Genomic DNA, 23028 nt, shown 5'->3' with positions numbered 1-23028 from the left:
ATGCAATCTATTTCGATTCCAAGCACTAAAAATGCTGCTGCCATAATCACTTGGCAGAGAGTTCCCAGCTTCTGTATTCTCTTCTTTTTTCCGTCAGTATTACTCCCAAATCCAGTCCCATATACGCATATTCTATCCTTCTTCACATCATCTTTACTTCTACACGAGCAGAATGCAGCTAACATCCAATTCTTAGTACGTTTTTTCCATATGCAAAACTGACTTTCTTTTTTTTAAAGTTTTTTTTCCTTTCGTATCGAACAAGAAAACTTGGTCCAAAACTGTCAACTCACTCCTCATGACTTACTGACCCTACTTGGTATCTTCCTGAATTAAAGAGGATGAACTCAACTGCTCTGACTTCTGGGATTGAATCAAAAGACCCTCTTTGTCTCCAGTTGCTTCCTTACCTCCCCCATCACTATCTGCAAATCATACAGCCTGGGTCATAGGCTATGCTGGAGTGAGCTTGACATCCAAGCCTCCTTCCTCTGTGATATTTTGCTCACTGTTCACAGCCAACTTCATGCTTTTTTCCATACCATTTATTCACATAGCCTACACAATCTGCCAATAAACATTAGCCAAATGCTGTAGGCACAGATTCCATTTAAGACCTACTGGTCAAATTCAGTAAGAGAATTGATGAATTTCTATTTAAAGGAAACAGTAATATCCTGGAGATAAACAGGAGAAAATCAGATGGATTTTGTAACAGCAGCAGCACTAAAGGCTGTTTCCTGGAATTTGCTCATTTAATTGAGCAGCGCACTTCAGATGGAATAGACTTGACTGTTTCCCATTCCTTAGCTCACGGCACTCTGAAAATTCCTGTAACCCTTAACCAAACAATTAGACAATTCCAGCTAATGGATCTCTCAGTAGAAGGAAGAATGTATTTCATTTTTTTGCTATCAAATTATCCTCATTTTAAGTGTGCATATGTGAGGCAAAAGGGCTAGTTTCCTACATCCTTCTAAGGATAAAATGCTGCATGCTTCAAACATCCTGTCCCACTTTGTTACTGGTGTTTGCTCTAAATGCAGCAGACAGGAAAAGGCAGCAAAATATTTACAAGTATGTAACACTTCGTCCATTAAAAGTCATTAAAAAAAGTAATTAAATAATGCCAGAGGACTAGGGTAAGGAAATACCAAACTAGAACCAAGTGGAACTTTAAAAACAAAAATATTTTCCTTTCCATTTATGCTTAATCTAAAATAATCCCCAAATTTGGCCTGCAGAAATAGAGACACCATCTTAAGAGTATACCAGAGACATACTTTCATTGATCATTTAGTCCCCAAAGGATAACGCAGCCTTCCACTCTAACTGCTCGATCTACAATCCATTCACTAGATGAGGTTGGGACTTTGCTTTTCCTTTCTGTCCCTTTAACTTATATTTCTTTCTTTTCAGGAAAGCTTCTCCAAGGCACATCCAACTAGCTTCCATGACAACTGCTATATAGCCACATAATACTAATACTGGATCTACTAAATTAAAATAGGCACAGGCCTGTTAAAATCACAATTCCAGTTGGTTTATCAGAGCCTGACATTGATATCGATAACTCCACAAAGATGCGCATACCAGCAGAAGTTCAGCAAAATCATTCCATAGTCATAAAAGTAGTAGAGATAAAGGGAGCCTTCAAACAGCATTTTAAAATTAATAAAATGCAAGAACAACAATCTTAACCCAAAGCACATACTTACAGTTCTAATTAAAATCTTATGCTAACAGATATTCTTTTCATAGGCTCTTGCTTCAAAAGCTGGCACAGTTGTCATAGCAGCACACAGGAACAAACAGAAACTTTCCCCTTTCTATATGAAGACATCTAGATATTTAACCAGAACTACAAAGACTTTTCTTCACCAGAATTTTTTTCATCAGAAAACATCGATTTCATAAAAATTCTTTGTGAACATGTACCAACTTTATCAAATTTGCCATGAGAAAAGGTATTTCCGGTCTAGTGCATGATTTTTTTGTCAAAACCAGAGAGACACAAAGAGCATCCAGGAGCCCAGCAGGCCATGCACTGTGCTGTGTAGCGCAACGCAGATCAAGCAGGTGGAGGACTTGACCAACAGAAAGCCACCCTTGCTTTGAAATTAAGTTGCTATGCCGTGCAGCCTAACATTGGGCCACAAGAAGAGGGTGACAAACTCTGCCCTCACTACCAGGATATATATATTCTCTAATATAGGATACATGGCAGCTTAGTAGGTATTCTGGGGTAGGTCTCTCTCAAGCTCTGCTACTGCAGCTTTTCCATCTTAACTGGAGGAGAGACTAGGATCAGTGTAGCAACAACTGGTATTTTTTCCCCCTATTGTCTAGCGTTAGATACCACAGGGCAATACCAAAACTAAAGCCAGGAAGCAGGCAATTACACCGTTCAAAAAAGCCTTTGCCCTGAACAACCAGCATGCAAACTTTATTCTAGCCATGCATTTATCAGTACAACTATCCACAAATCGGTGCACATAAATGGACAGCTCAGTTCTTTATAAATGCTGGTAATATCTATCGGCCAGTCCCAGAGAGTCTTCTTAACGCTAAGGAAAGACCCAGAATGCAAATAAAGCAGAAGAGAACAGGCTACATACAGTACTTGCCACTTCAGCGGACCAAACCCCTCACAGCCAGGCCCACTGTATTACCTTCTAAAATACAAAGCAATAAAAAATGATCCCTTTTCAAGGGGGCCTATTTATTCTGAACAATGACAGCAGAAGGAAGTGGGCTGTGGGCAGAGGAAGAAGACTAGTGAGAACCACAGAGGAGAAGAGATAAGCGGAACACCTGAGGGCACAAAATGATTTAATTGCGTGTACCCTTTACTTTTTAAGATCAACATTAGTAGCTCATTGGTAGGTCATGCAAACTACGCAGTTAACATTAAAATTTTCCATGTGTGTGATGTACAGAAGATGTTAAAACGACCATGCATGCTCTCCCGATCAAAGTGCCTGAGGGTTCCCTCTGTAACAGGATTTCTGTTTCCAGACACTGTTTACTTTTCTGTGCTAAAAAGGACCCATGCAGAACGTCTAAATTAGGTCTGAACTCAAATGGAAAAAACATTCAAGAATTCCTGACCTAGCTGTTATCTGAATAAGTCAAAAAAAAAAAAACAGTTGATAAGAAAACTAGTCAAACACACACAAAAACTTACTCGAGCAGCTGAAGCAACTGAATCTGGGCCATGAGCTGCATTTCTTAGGCCATCATGTCCGAAGTTTGCTCTAATGCTGTCTGGCGCATCAGTTCGAGCCACTGCAGAGTTTGCAGGCCCTAGTAATGTTTTCCATTTAGACACTGCATCATCTCCTAAGATTTCCATAGCAACAATGGGACCACTTGTTACAAACTGGAGAAGCTCACTGCAAAATGCAAATAGCATTGAATTAACGCTATTAATGAGGCAATGAATTAAAAATAACAAAAACCTATGACCCAGTGGAGACGCTCAGAGGAACTCAACTGGACAGGGCCTTGAGCAACCTGATCTAACTCTGAAGTTGTCCCCTTGCTTCGAGGAAAAGGCTGGAATAGGTGATGTGCAGAGATTCCCTTCTCACCTAAACTACGCCATAATTCTTATTATGGTTGTAGAAAAAGGGCCAGATAACTTAAGCTAATTGGTAAAAGATCAGTAGCAGCAATGGCAGAAAGAGCCCTCTTCTAACCATTTGTCTGCCAGGAATGCTCCTAAGCACATCTCTTCTGCATAGCAGTCGTTCAGGATCCTCGCATGCACTCTGTGCATTCTCCCCACTCAAACAACACCATTAGGACGTGCTGCTCTGCTGCCCAGTCTCTAGGCCTGCCTAGCCAAAGCTTGTCTAGCCAAAATCCAAAGCAGAGGGGAGGGGAGGGGAGGGGAGGGGAGGGGAGGGGAGGGGAGGGGGACACAAAATTTAGAAGGCTTTGGCAGGGAAGGTTGTTTAACCACAAAGTCACCACATCCTGGCATAAGCAGAAATCAGCTCATGTTAATAAGATACACCTGAGTAAGGAGAGGAGATTGTTTGGAGCAGCCTGTCCTGACCATCTCACTTCTGTGGAAAACAGCTACCCAAAATTGGAAACTCTGATATTCCATTTGGAAAAAGAAATGTAACTATAATTCTATTTCTTTACAGAATGAGCACGCCAAGAACGCTACTTTTTCAGCTTGTAGTCTAGACACAGCCAACAACAAACGGGAAAGCTAAATTTTTTTCTACTATTTTCTTTAAAAGAGCAGCTTTATATGATTATAACTGTGGGCAGGTGTGCCCAGACCTATCTACCATTTATAAAATTTTGCATATAAAAATGCATATATAAAAAATTAAATTCTTTAATATAAAAAATGTTCTTTTCCCAAGAAAAGAGAATTGTTATTTTTTCTTACTATTCACCAGACTTTTATTGACTAGTGAATTTGTAAATCAAATCTGAAAATCCTCTTTAAAGACCAGTAATAAAACGCCAAATGTAACTGTGTCAGAGATTTTACATTTCATTGGCTTAAAGATTCTTGTTCTATTTGATCATCAGTTATTTCTAACTGTTTATTTCTAATTCTGAGAAAAATCTTATGCAAAAGATGTAGCCAGTAGTACTGTAGGATAGGAGAAAGGGCACAACGCAGTGGATGAAAGCCTCAGGCAATTACCATTAGGGTAGACTTCTGCAAAATAACACCACAGGCAAAATTCCTGTTCACTTATCAGCATATTCAAGCAGGCTTACTCAGCAAAGAAAAGGCAATTCTAAGTCTTCCTCTGATCTCCAATTTGGTCAGACATGCCCTGGGGTCACACCTCAGTGCACGGCAGGAGTTTGCACCTGCAACATACCAATTGCTGTTGCAGAACAGTTGGCAGTTCCTAACACTCAGGCACTTCTTGTCAGCACTGAAGGTCTCTTGACTACCTCAGTGCAAACCACTGCTCAGGCATGACTGAAACCCACACAAAGCAGAGCTGCACCCTCTTCCTAACAGAGGCAGACTATGAAATCCAGGGGAGAGGGAAGAAAGCTGCTCACTGGCATTTCCAGGCAAAGTGGAAACCGTACAGTATGCGGGGCAAGTGCTACCAAACCAGAACTCTCAGCTAAGTGTTCGCCCACAGTTCTTCCCTGCAAGTCCCACCCTGACTGTGAAGATGCTTCTTCCCTGGGCTTTGAAGTTTGGCCTTGCTAGGAGCATTTTCACTTCTGAGAGACCAAAGACATTCCCCTGATACCATCAGGCTGTAAAGACTGTCAGTTAAGACCCTGGCTAGCTGAAACGGGGATCTGCCCCTGGAGGAAGATGAACAGGGCCCATACTTTGCAAAGGGCTCCACTCAACTAAGATAAGCTCTGATTTTCCCATTGTTCTGCAGTTTCAAACATGCAAAACGAAATCAGTGCATTCAATAAATAAGAATATTACATGTCAAGCTGAAAATTATATACCTACTTATAAAAAGGTTTTGATTGATGGTCTACGTAGAAATCAACTGCTTCTTTTCTGGAAGAGTTTAAAAAAAAGAAAAGAGAAAAACCCCTTGAAAAACATGACTGATCATTCGTCAAGTTTCTACAGGTAATGTCCTAACCAGAAAGCCTGTGGCGTGTTCACGGCCAATAACAGAAATGACATTTAACTTTCTGTCACAGTATGTCTACACGTGTACTTTATTCCAACTTCTGCTCTTGCTTGGGGAAGGAAGCAATCCCTGAATGCCATTAATACTGATTTACAGAGTCACATCCTCAGATTAGGAAATGCATGCAGCAGAGTCATCTTCTCGCTAAGTCGTTCACCATTCTCTTGTTTTCGTTTTTCATCTCAGTTTGAGTGTGTACGTCGGTTAACAAAGTCTGGATTTAAAGCATAAATCAACAGTGTATCTGCTGCACTGGAACCTATTTCCTTATCAAGACTACTGTTTGATTACATTGGTGTATAACAGAATGTTGTATAACCTGGTTTCTACTCAACATCCATAAATATTTTAAGACCCACAGGCAGCACAGTCCCCTCCAGATTAAAACACGCTTTCGCCCAGCACCTTCCTGCTTGAAAACTCAATTCAGTCTTGCCTTTCCCCTCTGGGGCCACACTAGTTACTACATACTGCTTTCTCCCCAGGCAATGGAGGATCTGTAATGAGGAGGATTCCTGACATTGTCAGGTAAGAACACAGCCACTAGGCACATGCAGTATGTCTGGACTGCGGCTGTTACTCAGCCTTTACTCAGGTACTGCAAGCAGCGTATAGGAGATAGCACACTGCTTGCTGCTGGCTAAACGCCAAAGTATTCACCTACCTTTTCAGATGGGGTGGTGACTGTTTCCGAGCTCTGCACTGCCACAGCCACATCGCTAGCAGCACTGGGCTCAGCTAGATACCTGCCATCCACAGCTGGGCACCCCCCCATTCTGTGGTTTTTCACCCCACCATCCCCTGCAGTTAGCCAAGCTACTTTCCTCCCTGCTTTCTCTCCAGCTGCTTCCCACATCCTAACTCTTGCTAACTCCACTGCTTTTTCAGCATGGCAACAGCTAGAAAATACTTGAGGGTTTCTTAAGTCTAGCCCTATTATCTTGCTGCTTCAAAATTCCAGTTCAAAAGCAAATGCTTGGTCTTTTGTCTTGTGTCAAAATTTGGTGTATTCCATGTTCTGAAGCTAGGCTATGCAGAGGGACAAGCTCTTCAGGAGGACTGAGAGCTGAAAGTAAGCAATATTGCCCACCCCTAGTCTGGGTGCAAGGCTCATCACCAAAGCAGAGTTGCACAGAGTTGCAGGGAGACTGCAAGATTCCCACTGGAAAGACTGCTTGCACTTATAGGAACAATTCGGTGAGTCTTTCTGGTCTCCGTGATTCTGCTCACTTTGACCAGCACCCTTTACTTAAAGAAATTACTTACATGCTTTTCAAATAACAGATTCCAAGTCTGAACAAAGGCATGTCACTGTCCCCTGCAATGCCACTTTACACATCCCTCTCCCTTTGCAGTGCACCCCTTTATAAGTTAACATACAAGAAAAAAGAAGGATAACCTGTGAACGGAACTCCAAGTTACAGACCTAAGCCCAGTATTGAGGCTCTTGCCAGAGGAAAGGAACAACCTCAAAGTAACTAGCCATTTCCCTAAGATTTTAATTTTTCCTACATTTGAACAGTCACAACTTTCTCCAACCTGCTAATCAAAATGATCACCTGCACAAGTATGCGGCATTCTAAAGTCAAAGGATTTTCATTGGCCACAAAGCTAACAGGCTTTCCTTCAATTTTTTTTTCCATTTCATCCATCTCATTAGTTCTCTACTTTTAAAGAACAGAAAATAATGCTCATCTGGGAATAATGGATTGAATCGAGGCACGATTAGCTGAAGAGACTAGAGAGCTGACCTATATAAGTAGGTGCCTACCCTCACTTTCATATCTTAGCTACATTTTTTATGGAACGCATGAATCAAGTTAACAGGGATTGCCAAACAACCGTCAGCAATAATTCCGTTAAAGAAAGCAGTAGATCATGGTGCTGATTTGAACAAGTATGCGTGCAGAGATTTAGGTGCAGAAGACTGGCAAAGCTACAGTTCTAACATTTTAAAATGGAGCAGTCCACAGAGAAACCACAAATACTCAGACATCATTTTAAATACATCCAGTATCACAGCTCAGTCTTGTGCTTATTAACCATTACTTTCAATTTTCAAGCTGAGATTTTAATATAGCAATAGGCAATAAAAATTTAAATCTCAAAGTTTCTTTTTTCTTCAGGGTGAGTCAACTCCAGAGCACGTGACTTGGCTCAATAGTTCTTCAAATTCTCAGACAGACACTGAAATAAAGAACCCTCCAACACTTCAGGATCAAATATCTCAGACTGCAAGAGAGCAAGCCAAAAAACAGTTGGCTTGAAAGACACTGAGGCTGATTGTGAATCAGCATTAGACTAAACTGATGAACTGGAGTTATTTGAGGGAGGATCTGGGACCAGAGCAGTCAAACACATCAACAGGTGAACACACAGATAGGAGGAGCGAGTCACAGTGTTTTATCTATATTTCAGAAAGCCAGAAAAGCTTTGAGCTAGGAGAAAATTGTTCCTGTTCTCATACAGAAGCCATAAGAACCCACGAAAATGGTAAGAAAGTTTTTCTTGTCAAAGAGATGTTGTATATGGACAGGCTTATATGGACAGCAAAGCAACAACTGAGAAACGGTGCAGTAACCTCGGGGAACTCTTGTAAATGAGTAAATTCACCAACTGCGTTCTTTCCTCTGCAACATGTTTTCTTTTTATTTTGTGGCTGACATCAGCAATAGGGTGTGGAGGCAGGGGGGGATTAGGAAGATGCATGAGTAAAATCTGTCCCTCCCTTCAATAAGACCAAAAGATCACTTGCTTTGCTGGGGACTTCTATTCATTTTCTGGGAGCACAAATTAAGAGGATGGATTTACTGAGAGGCAACAAACCAACTGCTTTAAAGACAACTCTGTTATAATTAGCAATATTAGTTGCAAGATGAAGCCACAGGGTGAAGACATAGAAACATGTCAATAATAAACATTACGGAATTGCTGAAGCTATACTAGTCACCTTGGATTCACACAGAGACATTCGCCCATAAGCATTTGCACAGAACTTTTTCAGCACTTAGCTTAATTCTCTATACACTTTCAGAAACCTACACATGATTATGAAATAGATGAGTCTTCCCTTTATTACTCACTGGAATGGATTTAATGTGTGGAATAACACGGAATAACTTCAGAGAATGTCCTTAAATGCAAAAATAATATTCAGATCCTATACAGCTAACTTTAGAATTTTCTTACCTTGAAAGCACCATCATTTTGGCCTTAGTTATTGTAAATCCTGCATTAATAATGATATCAATTAATTCTCCTATCTTGGGTGCTGCATCAGGTTTAATCAGAGCCAGCGTTCTGGGGAAAAAAAAAGAAAAAAAAAAAGAAAAAAAAAAAGAGAAGAGAGATACAGTTAACTCTACTTTCCCTAGAGCATTTAGTATACAAACTGAGTTTATATTCAGACAAAAACCATCACATCAAAGAAAAAAATTCTGCCACAGTCAAGCATCTTCTTCCCAGTGTCTCATCAATTTCCATGCTGTTCTTGAATGCCTGTTCAAGACATTATTCTGATGAGTTTTGCACATTACAATTTCCTCAGCTTTCCATCCCAGTTAGCCTTTAATGTTCCACCAGCAATTGCTATTTACTCACTCCTCCTGTCACTCTCAGGGCTAAGAATCTGATCACTTTTTGCCTTAGGTAATGTATCCCTCTATTCCACAGCAATAGCTAACTTCTTCCTTCGCACTGCCTAAACTGAACTCAGAGCAACAGTACTCAACTTGAAGTTTGCTGCTTCTCTTTCAGACCTGAGAAAGTCCTTGCACTCCTGAAAACTTAATCCATTTCCTTCATCTGCTGTCAGATGCTCTTCTCCCAGATTCCACACTATTTAAGACCTGGATTTGCTTTATGTGTGCAGTTTGTCTGTGAGATGCTGTTCAGGGTTTTCAGTTCCAAGAATCCAAGAAAACTTCTAATGCAGATAACTTCACAGTCTCACAAACAGGGGACTTTGACAACAAGATAGAAAAGATTAGCTTCATGGCACACACAAGGCATGAGGAATATTCAGTCAGAAGGAACCTTGATATATTTACTAAATTTCTGAAGTACATCCTTCTCATGCTGCAAGTGTGGACAGTTTCGCCACATTCCTCATTCACCACTGGCTTAGAACACAACCGATTCATTTCCTTCTCTCTTCCTATGCTTGCTCGGCCTCCTTTTTTCTAATATGGAAATCTTTATGCACATAAAAAAAAAAAAAAAGCTGTTAAACTGCCCCTTTTAAAATATTCCTTAAACGTGTGCCTCTTCCATAACATTCAAAAAGTGAAATGATTATTTTATTATTACTTTTAAAATATATGGAGGCCCCAGTGAAAAGAGGGTCCCACTGTGCTTCGTACCGTGCAAACACTTCTTGACATACAGTTTGCATGTCACAGTTTTAAGAGATACAATAAAAGGTTAGAGAGAGGAGCTATTCAGTCTCCTTTACTGACTGACAGCTATTTTCTAGGGGAGACCAATCCAAAAATCTCTGCTCTCTCCCCTACATCCCTGTACCCAAGTACATCCTGTCTTCCCCATAATTATCTTTTTATACAGTACATTTCCCCAGGCCAGGACTGATTTATTAACGTGCTTTACATAGGATCAAGTATATTGTCAGCACTAAACATAATATTAATCCAAAATAATAAGCACAAAAAGCAGGTCTGTAAAAGGACATTTTCTGTTTGTATGCATCTTGTGGTGAGTCAGCTTCAAATGTGCTCAGCTTACAAATCAACAGATTTATTCAGTCACGTATCCCAGAGACTCCGAGTCTCTGACAAATCCTAAAGAACTCTTTCTATCTTTTACACTGTTCCCAACAATGAAGGTTATCCAAGGTAAAATGTTTTATTGCAGTACTTCCATAAAGGAAAGGCAAACAACTGTAAATTTCTCGTTTTATTTACCAGCATAGCATGGAAAACAGCCTTTAGGTCCACAACAATATGTTATTATCAGCTCAGATATGCCGAGGTTACAGATGAGCAAATTTCCCCTGCATTCACTTTGAACCTTGAGTAACTCCAGATTGTCAGATGTTTTGGGAATAGACAGAGAAATCATCTATTTCACTGCAAATCTAAAGGAAGTGAGATATCAGGAAAAGCAAAAGGAAAGGGGGACATTTTTTACACGTTTGATATTTCATCTGAAAGTAAGGGAAAGACATAGATGACCTTCAGAGCCCAGAAACAAACCCAGATTTCCTTAAGCAGCAGGAAGCTCACATACATAGACCAGCTTAGGCTCAGATCTGTTGGGAAATAGGACACAGAAAGACTGATGGAATAAAATTGTAGTCAGGCAGTTGCAAGAAACTTCATTAGAGTAATTTTAAAAAAGTACACTTCCCCTCAGATGAGCGGTCCACCGTGCACATGCTTTCAGTTCACTGCAGTGCGAACTAAATCGGGGTTAGCTCTATCTCCAGACTAGGAAAGGCCGACCTCTGGCCTGCAGTCAACGCAGTTTGCCAGTGTAATTCACAAAGTCTATGAACTGTTCCCCTCTTTCCCAAGGATTTCACAGCTCCGCCCCATTCTGTGATATGTATCTATTATATGGCAGGATAAGCCACGTGCATCAAGGCACGTGAGAGGGAACAGTTGCATAGGAGCCACGTGAGACGCGCATACCCAGTCCCACAATGCATGACCTGCATTCAAGCATAAGAGGTTCTCGACACTCATTTATCGTGAACAGTAAGGATCAAATTCCTGGGAACTAGAGCTTCAGTCCTTTTTGAATTTCCTTGAGGAATGTTTTTTTGAATCTATGTTATTACACTTGGTATTCAAGAGACACTTAAATCCAGAAATAATCTGTCCCTTACTTTTCTAATTTCAAACTTTCTAGTAAAACTATAATTTCTAGCAATAGGTAATGAAACACTATATTATGAAGTAGTTTACCCAGAAGACATTTATACAAACTATAAAGAACAACTGTTACAACTTATTCCACCATCGGTATATAAACGATGACACTTCAGTGAGTGCTTCTCAGAGGTATGCAGGGTAAGAAGCAGTGGAATTCAGAATACTGAACACTGCTTCTGAGACTGGATTTGGATTCAAGTGCCCTATTTTTAGTTTTAATTAGCAATATGTTTCTTGTGGTTTGACATGATGCAGCCTACAAAGTACATTTTGAAACAGTTTTATGTCTAGGAACAAAGGAGAAAGAATGAAAATTAAGCTCATTTGCTTGTATTTTCAGAAGGATTGTACAACAGTACTCCAATGAGTACTAAAAAACAGAAAACGGGAGCTGATCAAAGGAACGGTGCACAATGCCTGCTGTGGCTAAGCATGTGAGACCTACTTATTTCTAATAATAGGACTGTTGCATGTAGAATATTTTATGTCTTGTAGGGGAGGAATCACTAATTAGGTCAATGACTGGAAGCATATGAATAACACACCCAGTCAGAAAAGTAAGAAAAGTATTCAAATATTGCTGGTTGCTGCAAGCATTCTTATAAGATTTTCAAGATCTGCAGTGGTAACTGCCTCTAAGTACAGTCAACGTAGAAAGGACATACTGGTCAGGTAAGCAGTCACCTCGGGTTACAAGCCACCCAGGATCACAAGTGAAAAACTACAGAAACAGAACCACCACCCAGGATCACCCAGGATCTCCAAGAGAGCTGGTTAATATTCAAGCGTCACTTCCTCCAGGCTCAGGATCAGTGCATCCCTCTGAGGAAGAAGTCCAGCAAAGCGGGCAGGAGACCTGCATGGATGAGCAAGGAACTGCTGGCAAAACTCCAACAGAAGAAGGAAGTCTACAGAATGTGGAAAAGGGGACAGGCCACTTGGGAGGAATACAGGGACGTTGTCAGAGCGTGCAGGGATGCGACAAGGAAGGCTAAGGCTCAGTTGGAATTAAATCTGGCAAGGGATGTCAAGGACAACAAGAAGGCCTTCTTCAAATACATCAATAGCAAAAGGAAGACTAGGGAAAATGTGGGCCCGCTGCTGAATGGGGCGGGTGCCCTGGTGACAAAGGATACGGAGAAGGCAGAGTTATTGAATGCCTTCTTTGCTTCCGTCTTCACTGCTAAGGCCAGTCCTGAGGAATTCCAGACCTTGGAGAAAAGAGAGGAAGGCTGGAGAAAGGAAGACTCTCCCTTGGTGGAGGAGGATCAGGTTAGAGATCTTTTGTCCAAACTTGACATCCACAAATCCATGGGCCCCGATGGGATGCACCCACGAGTGCTGAGGGAGCTGGCGGATGTTATCGCTAGGCCACTCTCCATCCTCTTGGAAAGGTCCTGGAGATCAGGAGAGGTGCCTGAGGCCTGGAAGAAAGCCAATGTCACGCCAGTCTTCAAAAAGGGCAAGAAGGAGGAGCCAGGAAACTCCAGGCCTGTCAGCCTCCCCTCCATCCCTGGAAAGGTGATGGAACAGCTCCTCTTGAAGGTCATCACTAAGCATCTGGAGGACAAGAAGGAGATCTGGAGTAGTCAGCATGGATTCACCAAAGGGAAATCATGCTTGACCAATCTGATAGCCTTCTATGACGGAATGACTGGCTGGGTAGATGAGGGCAGAGCAGTGGATGTTGTCTTTCTGGACTTCTGCAAGGCTTTTGACACTGTCTCCCATCACATCCTCCTAGGTAAGCTCAGGAAGTGTGGGCTACATGAGTGGACGGTGAGGTGGCTTGAGAACTGGCTGGATGGCCGAGCTCAGAGGGCTGTGGTGAATGGTGCAGAGTCAAGTTGGAGGCCTGTGGCTAGTGGCGTCCCCCAGGGGTCAGTCCTGGGCCCAGTCTTGTTCAATATATTCATCAATGACCTGGAGGAAGGAACAGAGTGCACCCTCAGCAAGTTTGCTGATGATACGAAACTGGGGGGAGAGGCTAACACACCAGAAGACTGTGCTGCCATTCAGAGGGACCTGGACAGGCTGGAGAGGTGGGCGGAGAGGAACCTCCTGAAGTTCAACAAAGGCAAGTGCAAGGTCCTGCACCTAGGCAGGAATAATCCCATGCACCAGTACAGGCTGGGGGTTGACCTGCTGGAAAGTAGCTCTGCCGAGAAGGACCTGGGAGTGCTGGTGGACAACAAGTTAAACATGAGGCAGCAGTGTGCCCTTGTGGCCAAGAAGGCCAATGGGATCCTAGGGTGCATTAGGCAGAGTGTTGCCAGCAGGTCGAGGGAGGTGATCCTGCCCCTCTATTCAGCCCTGGGGAGGCCTCACCTGGAGTCCTGTGTCCAATTCTGGGCTCCCCAGCACAAGAGAGACATGGCACTCCTGGAGGGAGTCCAGCGGAGGGCTACCAAGATGATTAGAGGGCTGGAGCACCTCTCCTATGAAGAAAGATTGCAAGAGCTGGGCCTGTTCAGCCTGGAGAAGAGAAGATTGAGAGGGGATCTCATCAATGTGTACAAGTATCTGAAGGGGGAGTGTCAAGAGGATGAGGCCAGACTCTTCTCAGTGGTGCCCAGCAACAGGACAAGAGGCAATGGGCAGAAACTGAACCACAGGAAGTTCCATCTGAACCTGAGAAAAAACTTCTTGACTGTGAGGGTGACAGAGCATTGGAACAGGTTGCCCAGAGAGGTTGTGGAGTCTCCTTCCCTGGGGGTATTCAAAGCCCATCCGGATGCAATCCTGGCAAATATGCTCAAGGTGAGCCTGCTTGAGCAGAGGAGTTTGACTGGATGATCTCCAGAGGTCCCTTCCAACCTCAACCATTCTGTGATTCTGTGATTCTGTGATCACAAGCGAAAAACTAGAGAAACAGAAACCCCTTCCTCACACCTGTGTTTCCTTACGTGGTAACATTTGTAAGTAAGCACGTGCTTACTTACCCATTTTACTCATTGTTTATGATGGTTCCTTACAATGCACTGGGAAAGGAGTGAGGAAGAAGAACACTCAAATATGGTTGTAATATCTAAAACTTGACCCAGGATAGAAGAAATTAAGTGTAGAAACCGAAACTGCATTGAAGGGTTCTTTTTTTTGGTTTTATTTTGTTTTTTGTAAAACTGTTTGAATAATTTTAGCCTAAATCAAGAAAAGGTTTATTCAAATACTAGCTCTTTTTACCCATCTGCTTGTGTCTTCTGTATACCCGGAGTCATATTTGCTTGCTTTACTGACAAAAACAAATATTCCTCATTCAAAACATTTGAGATTTTTTTAAGTACAGTCCTCAAGCTCCCTCATGGACATTTGCTGAGCCTGTGCACATGTATATTCAGTGAACAAAGCACATAACAGATTTTCCGAAGTTGAGCTCAAGTACAACTTGTCCTGCACAGCACAAAGGCAAGAAAAGATAGGAAAATGTTCTGCCTCATGCAGCAGTCACAAAATTTTTAGCAGAATTCCACCTACAAATTATTTTCAGGAATTAGCATGTATTGCTGAAATCTTACTTTATCTACTTAACTAATCACTGCTGTAAAACCTTCTAGGACCAGGCCAAAAGGACAAACACCTCATAAGCAGTCACTTTCCCCAAGGGCTCTTTTAGTACAGCCCTGTTTACTCAGTGAAAGCTAGCTTCTGTGAAGAAACAAGATTTTGAGGATCTCTTGCCTGGCTGTTTAAGATGCATTTCACTGTGCTCCTTTGGGCCATTCTGAATATGTAACACCGCTTGCATATCTATGCTATCTTTCAGCCAACATTCCTAAAATGTTTTCCAAGCAGCTGACATGTCATAAATTCCCTTCCTCCCTTCTGTTGAGCAGGATGAAACCTCATTCCCTCTCCCAGGACCACTTCATTGATACCATCACTGCTGTATACAGCTGTAGCTGCTCCTCTACTATAAGATGAATATGCCATTTCATAAGCTACCTTTCGGTATACCTATTAGCATAACTAACCAGTGCTATAACTGCATCAACGCCAGGGCTTATGCTACTTTAGGCAGAAAAGAAAAAACACAACTGTAAAAGGGTAAATTGATATCAAAAACATAGATAAGCCAGACCTACTTTACCCAAGGCCCTACTGAGGAACAGAGAGAGTATTCAAGTATTTAAAAGCCCTCTTCTGCTGTTCTCTACCTCCTTTGCTACCCTTCCACCTGTCCCAACTCAAGTTTCGAGACAGAGTACCAGGAGAACTCCCTCTGGAAAGTTGTTATGGCGGTCATTTCCAAGGCAATGTTTTTGTGAGGTTAAGATAAAGATGAGTGTTGGGACTTGCAATCTTACTGAACTCTTCCTGCCTGTCTGGTTACATATACCTCTTCAAAAAGAGTTTAAAATAAGCCCAGATAGTGGGAGGGAGAAAGAAACTAGTAGAATGGGGCTCTCTGGAACATCGTATCTGAGAAAATATTCTGTGTTCTTTTCAAAATACGCTGGGGCTAAACTCATTGATTTTGCAAATTCAGAAGTTATCTGCACTGCAGTCAAATCACATTTAAATCTGTTGTAAATTAATCTTATTGTCATTTTATTAAGTCTCTCCTGATAATTTTGGTGTGGGACTCTTCACGTCTTTTCTAAAGGAGGTGTCTCCTCCTTTAGAGGAAAGAGATGATGAGTCCTATCTTCAGACATTAAAGACATGATTTTTGTCTTAATAAACAAGTCTATAGGTTTCCTTGACATTCCCATTCTATCCTTCCTGTCCTCATGCATGCTGAGTTTTTCAGATGCTGAAAAATTTCCTAGAAAAAAAAATCCTTCGTGGTGGGAAACGCAATGAAGAATGGAACCAATCCTCTCTCTCTCCTTTCTCTTCCTACTGTTTTCAATTACTACTGCTAATATAAAGTACATCTGATTGGCAGGGCATACGCCTGTGGAGCACTAGGCTTCCGTACAGCCTCTACAGAGGGATGTGATACAGTTCTGCAAGATTCAGTCCTTCCAAACCGAGCACACATGAGGGGTAGCACACCAATCCTGCCCCAACAGAACCCATATGACACAACTGTAACCAAAAGGGTATCACAAGGATACTGTTGCTGCCTGCCCCAGGGGAGTAATAGCTGAACTGAAACGTTTTCCTCCTCCCCTTCTTGGTCTCTCCTAGGACCTGGAGGAGGCCAGCAGCTGACATCTGCGCAAGCTGGTGTTTTTATCAGGTGGGAGGAACAATCATGGGTTTGCCCACAAGCAAGGACCACTTCACTTCCTTCTAATTATCAACATGTTAGATCACTTCAAACCAGATGCAAACTTGTTGCTAAACCCTCCTCTCCCGTTCCCCCACAAATCTTCTCCCAACTCCAGCAAAGACAATTACTCTGAAACCCCCTCCATAAAGAAACGTTTCAAAACTTGTGTTTTCTTACCTCTCTTTGCGGCTGCCCAGCTTGCGGGCTGTATATTGATCCCCATAGTCTACTAAGGAAAGATGACGAGAAAAAACAGTAATTTTGTTGCCCACAAACAAATCCTCAAGGTGTAAGCTGTCATACTTGGTGCGTTTCAGAAAGGTGCGATGGTTCTTCACATCATACTGCACAGAAAAAAAACATTAAAAGCTACTATAGCAAGAGATTTAAACTGTGGACAAACCCAACATAATCTTTACTCTACCTTATGACATTTCCAAAGTAGCGTGGGACCAAGTCTGATCACTAAATTGATTTAATTTTTAACCCTTTGAACTTGCGTGTGTAGCATAAATGCTCAGAAAATTAAAACCACAGTTACAAATTTGTTCCATTTAAACAGTCTTGGGCTGACAACTGCCTTTGCATTTTTTATTTTATCATTTGCTTGTGCTGTTTCGAGCTGTGATAAACGGTTCAGGTGCCTAGTGGGCAACTCTGCCCAGTCTCACTGAGAGTTCCCCCCAGCAGATCTACGCTGTTTCACAGACCAATGGCTCACACCAGAAATGACCATGATACATGCTGTGACAGGTCTCTTCTTCAGGGCATTGTTCCAGTGATACTATGCTTTATTTGTACTACATGAGACTCAGAATTAGCGATGGATGGATGGTTGCAGCACTGGGTTGAAAAGTTCTCTCTCACTGCCTAGAGCTGCAAGCTCAAAACGCCTGTCAAGCCAATTCAGTTGTGTGTCTTCATCCTGAGTAAGAAGCAAGACGTTAACGTGCAGTTTTCTGGGTGGGCTAGCAAAGCACAAAAGGCAACCTGATGAACGGTTTCTTCTCCACTGCACGTAACTAAAGATCCCTTCAGTTTCCTGGGCAAGTGGAATCCTATCAAAAGAAGGGCTTTGTCCTCTTCAGCCCAAACTTCCCCTTCCTTGTCTTGAATTGCATGTGCTATTCCCTATTGTGATGGTATATAAACTAGAAGAGTGTTAAAAGAAAGAATTTCCTTCCTTTAAATTTTGGAGAAAAAATTGTGCTCGAGTAAAATTATATGCTCTTCTGTGATCTAAATTTCTAGATTTCTATTCTGTTTCAGGCTTGGGCTAGCAGAATTGTAAGTTTTTCCAGGATAGCCAAAACTCTGGAGATGCAGAACATACAAATTATTGTGATACGTTTTTCTGCTGAGGCAAGATTACAAGGAAGAATCCTTCCCTGCTGAAACTTCTTCAGCCTTCTCGTGTGTGCTCCTTCTCAATGTCTTCTATTCAAGCACAGGAGGGAAGGAAATGGCAACATGCTGAAAAATATCACTTGAATTCAACTATCTGGTTTTCCCTGGACTTCGCCAGGAGTCTTATTAACTGACTTGATCATATTGAAATTGTTCAGTATCTTGACTAAAAATCTGAACGTGTCCTTGGTCATTTTGATAACAGTTGCTAGGAAGAGGGTCCCTAGGTATTTCTCTCTTCTCCAACAGAAGATAAAGAGGAAGGAGAAAAAAAAAAAAAGACGACAAAGAAATCCAGTTGTATTAAAGAATTCTTCTTTATAGTAGAAATTTAGATCTATTTAAAATGCAAATGATAAGCCACAGCAGACAAAAGGTAATGCTGTTCAGATCGGTTTTTTTCCTTCCCTTCTCTCACATTACACGTACAGGTAAATTATCTGAATCAAAATAATTCTCTGCTAGGATTCTGTCCTTTTTAAAGATTCCTTCTCTCTTTTTAGGGAATCTCCTGTAGAAAGAGAAGCTGTTCAAGACTTAAGAATTCCCCATGGGAGTCATTAACTGTGGAAAATTCAGAGAATTACACATATCTCTGTCAAGAGATCCAGTTTGCTCATCACAATTGCTTTCTGTCCTCAGACAAAAACCTATGCTATCTTCTGAAGGCTGCAGAGCCAGCTGGAAACTTGTTTCACTATTCCTACTGCCACCTTCCTTCACAGGAACGACCAAGATAGGAAGGACTGAGAAAGAAGAAAAGCAAAGCTGAGGACTAGAAAGCCTTCACATAACACAAGCCTTCAACAGCTCTGTTTCACCCTCAGCTGAGGTGTGATAAAGGAGAGCTCTCACTGGGGAGGTGTTAAAGGGTTGAAACATCTTTCCCATAAGCAGCAAGAAGTCAGCTCATGTCCATCACCTCCCCTCTCCTTAGATATGTCAGGGGGAAGAGCCGGCAGCCCACTATCTCCCCAGGAAGACACCAAAAGATACAGAAGAATTGGGAAGCAATGATAGAAAAAATATCACCAAATTTTGCAAAAATTTAAAAAAATCCAGAAGAGAATCCTGAGTTTAATCTCTCTCCACAAACTCATCCCCAAAACTAATTTTGAGAGACACTACAGAGGTGTGACATGCATTTTTGCTTCTTAGTTCCAGTCCTGATCACACACAGCCTACATATGCTCATGACTATGCACACACAATACTATCTTCACCAGAGAGCATGCTAGCAAAATGCCACGCAGCATACCAAGCCACAGGTGTTTGGTACAGAATGAGTAAAGACAACTTAAGAACACCTTGAAAGCTCTTGGTTTTGAGATATCTAGGTGAAACGAACAACAGTTTTACCAGCCTACACATGGTTGTGTAGGAAGATTATTACGGCTCCTGACTGATTAGCTAAACTGTCTCTGGGGAAAAAAAAAAACCAAAAACAAAAACAAACCCTCAGGTTTTGACAACTGTGCACACAGAGACATCATAGAAGGAACTCACTTTAAAGGGACATTATTGTGGTAGAGCTTGTTTAAACAAACTATCAGTAAAAAGTGCAAAGGGTATCTCCTCATACAGGTGTGTGCCATGGTTTCAGTGAGCAGTTTGAGTAAGAAAGTATAGATTCTGCTAGCTTTCTTATTTCTGCATTTGATGCTTGCAGTAGGAAAACTAAAATTCTGGATATTCACCCTTATTAATTTTATTACCAATCTAGGCCATTCTCAAATCCCTTAGGTCTTCATTAAAAAACAGAAGAGGCTGGGTCCAACGATTCACCCATTCATACATGGGACCACAAAGCACTGGTTGGTTTACTATTTATTATTATCTTTACTACATATATTATATTTTCATAGATGCACCTACTTCTGAAAATTGCTTGTTTTCACCTGCACTACCAATAAACAATGGAGAGTAGTTGTATGAATCTCAAGTCAGAAAGATCTTTGCAAGCACCACTGACGGAAAAATGTGGATGCCACTGTCTGAATCATCCTTCTCTGCATTAAAACTGAATTAACCGCAGTTTACAGTTTCCTCTCCTTGGATAACACTTTTTCCGTTTTACTCTTCAGTGCCTTGTGGCTTTCCATCTGAAGCTTATTCTCCTTTTTGGAATATACTTCACTTTGTTTCTCATACCATAGGTCAGTGCTGCGGAGTTTCAATACTAAAACCAAAGTAAAGGTTAAATAAAATCAGATTTGCGAAAATCAATCTATCCATGCCAGAACAATCTTTCAAGAATAAATTCATAAACATGGAAGTTCTTCCACATGCTCCACTGTGAACTGATATCTTTGCTTTTCTTTTAGTTTTAGAAACAGAACAAGAGATGACTTAAATTACATTTTAATTTCCTGGGAAGTTAAAACTGTATGGTAGGCAGTGGCTTGCCAATTTACAAACTATTTAATTGGATGTTACGCTTACGATAACAGGATTTTTTCTCTCATCCTTACCATTTCCACTGATCCATCTTTTGGATAATACAGGAGCTCATAGCGTCGGAATAGTGAAGCATTTGGGTCATACCATTCAGCAATGAAAGCAAATCTGTCAGCTTGACTCTGGAAAAAGAAAAAGGGTGGGGGGGGTGGGGGGGGCGGGGAGGGGAAGGCTATCACAGTAATCATATATGTTTTTGTATATTCAGATACACAATTAAAAAACTTCTTTGCACTTGTTATTTTCACAAGTCAAAAAATTCACTAGTGAATGTTCTTCCACACTGTGCATATCATCACTAGATCTGCTTACCACAGAAAGTCATACAGTTTCACTTGTTAGCTACCGTCTTTTATGTATGGTAAAATCAATATGGTAGTTCCCCAGGTAGACTCAAAACTTATTCTGATCCCATCATCTATCAAGTCTGGACTGTTGTAGCAGTTGCTCTTGGACTTCTTAACGTTGTGAAATTGAGTCAGGTATTTGATTTACTTTTATTTGTTATAAAAAGTGTGTTTGCTCACAGTTAAGCTAGAGAATCTTTACACATTTCCCACACTGCCTATAAGAAAACACTGTCCTGCTTCTGAGCAGCGACCTCTCAACTTCTGTTAATGGTGAGATAAATGTATTCAAGTTAGGGATAAAGTTAGTTTGATTCACTACTCAATTTCCTGAAATTTATATAAAGCCTAAGTAACTTGATCTCATCTTCTCTACAACTAATTTTCTGCCCTTACGGAGCGTGCAGAGAAAGCTAGACTGCAATCATGCTCAAAGTATAGATACACATCTAGCTTCTCACCAGGCCTCACCCTTCTGTACTCTTCTCTTCCACTTCTAAAAATTTATGTACAATTGGAAGTTCAAGGTGAAGCCATGTAGGATTTATTATCCTTCAGATTTCAGAAAACAGAGCAGGATTTCAGTTGTTTGAAAGACTGACCACAAAACAATAGGACAGAAAGAGTATCCATGGGCTTCTATGACAATTCTGGAAAAGAATTATAATTATTTTTCCTCATGAGTACAAGCTCATAAACACAGAAAACAGTGATCTTGTTTTTGTGGTCAGTACATTTTTCCTCTCACCATCTCCAGCTTAAAACTGATTTAAGACATAAGTGCTTTTGCAGGTTCAAGTTCTAACATATTGCAGCACTGGGAAAGAATGACATAATGAAGAACAATTTCACAATTTTACTCTATGATAAAGTCTGGTATCTGTACAGTTCAAAGCCTCCTGGAAAGTGCCCTTGCCCTACTGTCAGTCCTTATGCTATCCCTACACTGCAAAACAAAGACTTGATTGTACCACAGAAAGACTTACACAGTGGGGGCATCACAGCGCTCAGTAAAGGATGCAAACATTTTTGGTTATAAATGTAGAAGTCTATGCAGCAATGAATGCATTGTTTGAACTAGCGACTTAAATTTACCTTCTGTATTTTCTCTACACTATAGCCTTTGACATTACTTAAACTCCTGCTTCAGGTGCAGGAGCCAGCATAAAACCTCGCTAGGGACTTAGCCAGCCGTGCTTGTCTTCATTGCTGCTGCCATCATTCTAGAAATACGTAAGCCAGAACAAACACCTTCCTAAGTCAAAATTCAGACTTCATTTTTTTCATATAGGCATGCCCTTGGCAATAAGCAATAATGAGAGATGATAAGCAATAACAGATGACAGATTTCAACCTTGATCTTAAATACACTCATATTGCTGAGGACAAAACAAAGCATATGACTGATGATTCGATCATCATCTTGTCAATGATGCATGTTACAGAGGACTGTTCTAAAGCAGTTCTCTACCAAAGAGGTTGTCTAAAAAGAAAAAGTCTCTTCTTTTAAAGGATAATACCTCCAGAAATCAAATAGCAAAGTATGAAATAAACAAACATGCACTGTCCTTAATCAATGCTTCCTCATAACAGCAAGACATATAATTGCATTATTTTATGTCATGGTAATTATTTCATGCTGTTGCATCACTTTCAAATATGCTTTCTAGGTAGTGATTATCAAAGATGCTACTCATTTTCATTTCAGCACGATCTCCAAAACTTCCACATGCTTACTTGCCTCAGGGAAGTAACATATTTATATGAACGAGCAAAGAAAACACCATTAGATTTTTAACGTAGTCATCAGCATCTTCATGGCTACAGTGAGTAACCACATTGGGTGTTGTGATTTTGTCTGCCTTTTTTCTTTTAACAAAACCTTGGTTTTAAGGTGCCTTTGAAGTTAATTTTCTAAGATCTTACTCAATGTCTGAGCATTCAGCAAGCACTGCAGGCCACTGCCTTTTATTCAGCTGAATGACAGAAATGACTGTTCTTTATTATCTTCTTTTAGCATGGTAAACAAAGGCAAGGTAACAAACCCCACT

The 23028-nt window shown here is 41.1% G+C and overlaps 1 protein-coding gene across 5 annotated transcripts in view; it reads right to left on the bottom strand.

The window, feature by feature from the left end:
- The window catches only part of NME7 (NME/NM23 family member 7), a 98810-nt gene that overhangs the window by 58702 nt on the left and 17080 nt on the right, over nucleotides 1–23028 (bottom strand). For all 5 annotated transcript variants that reach the window (XM_068959608.1, XM_068959614.1, XM_068959626.1 and 2 more), the window contains exons 2-6: nucleotides 20645–20752; nucleotides 16944–17110; nucleotides 8847–8957; nucleotides 5468–5518; nucleotides 3188–3395 (exon numbers count right to left, since the gene is read on the bottom strand). In XM_068959608.1, the coding sequence (XP_068815709.1) occupies nucleotides 3188–3395; nucleotides 5468–5518; nucleotides 8847–8957; nucleotides 16944–17110; nucleotides 20645–20752 (645 nt within the window). The remainder of the gene's footprint in view (nucleotides 1–3187; nucleotides 3396–5467; nucleotides 5519–8846; nucleotides 8958–16943; nucleotides 17111–20644; nucleotides 20753–23028) is intronic.

This window comes from Struthio camelus, chromosome 1 (assembly GCF_040807025.1).
Source record: "Struthio camelus isolate bStrCam1 chromosome 1, bStrCam1.hap1, whole genome shotgun sequence".
NCBI classification, from domain to species: domain Eukaryota; kingdom Metazoa; phylum Chordata; class Aves; order Struthioniformes; family Struthionidae; genus Struthio; species Struthio camelus.
Note: the sequence above shows the minus strand (reverse complement) of the source record. Positions and strands in the feature narration are given on the sequence as shown.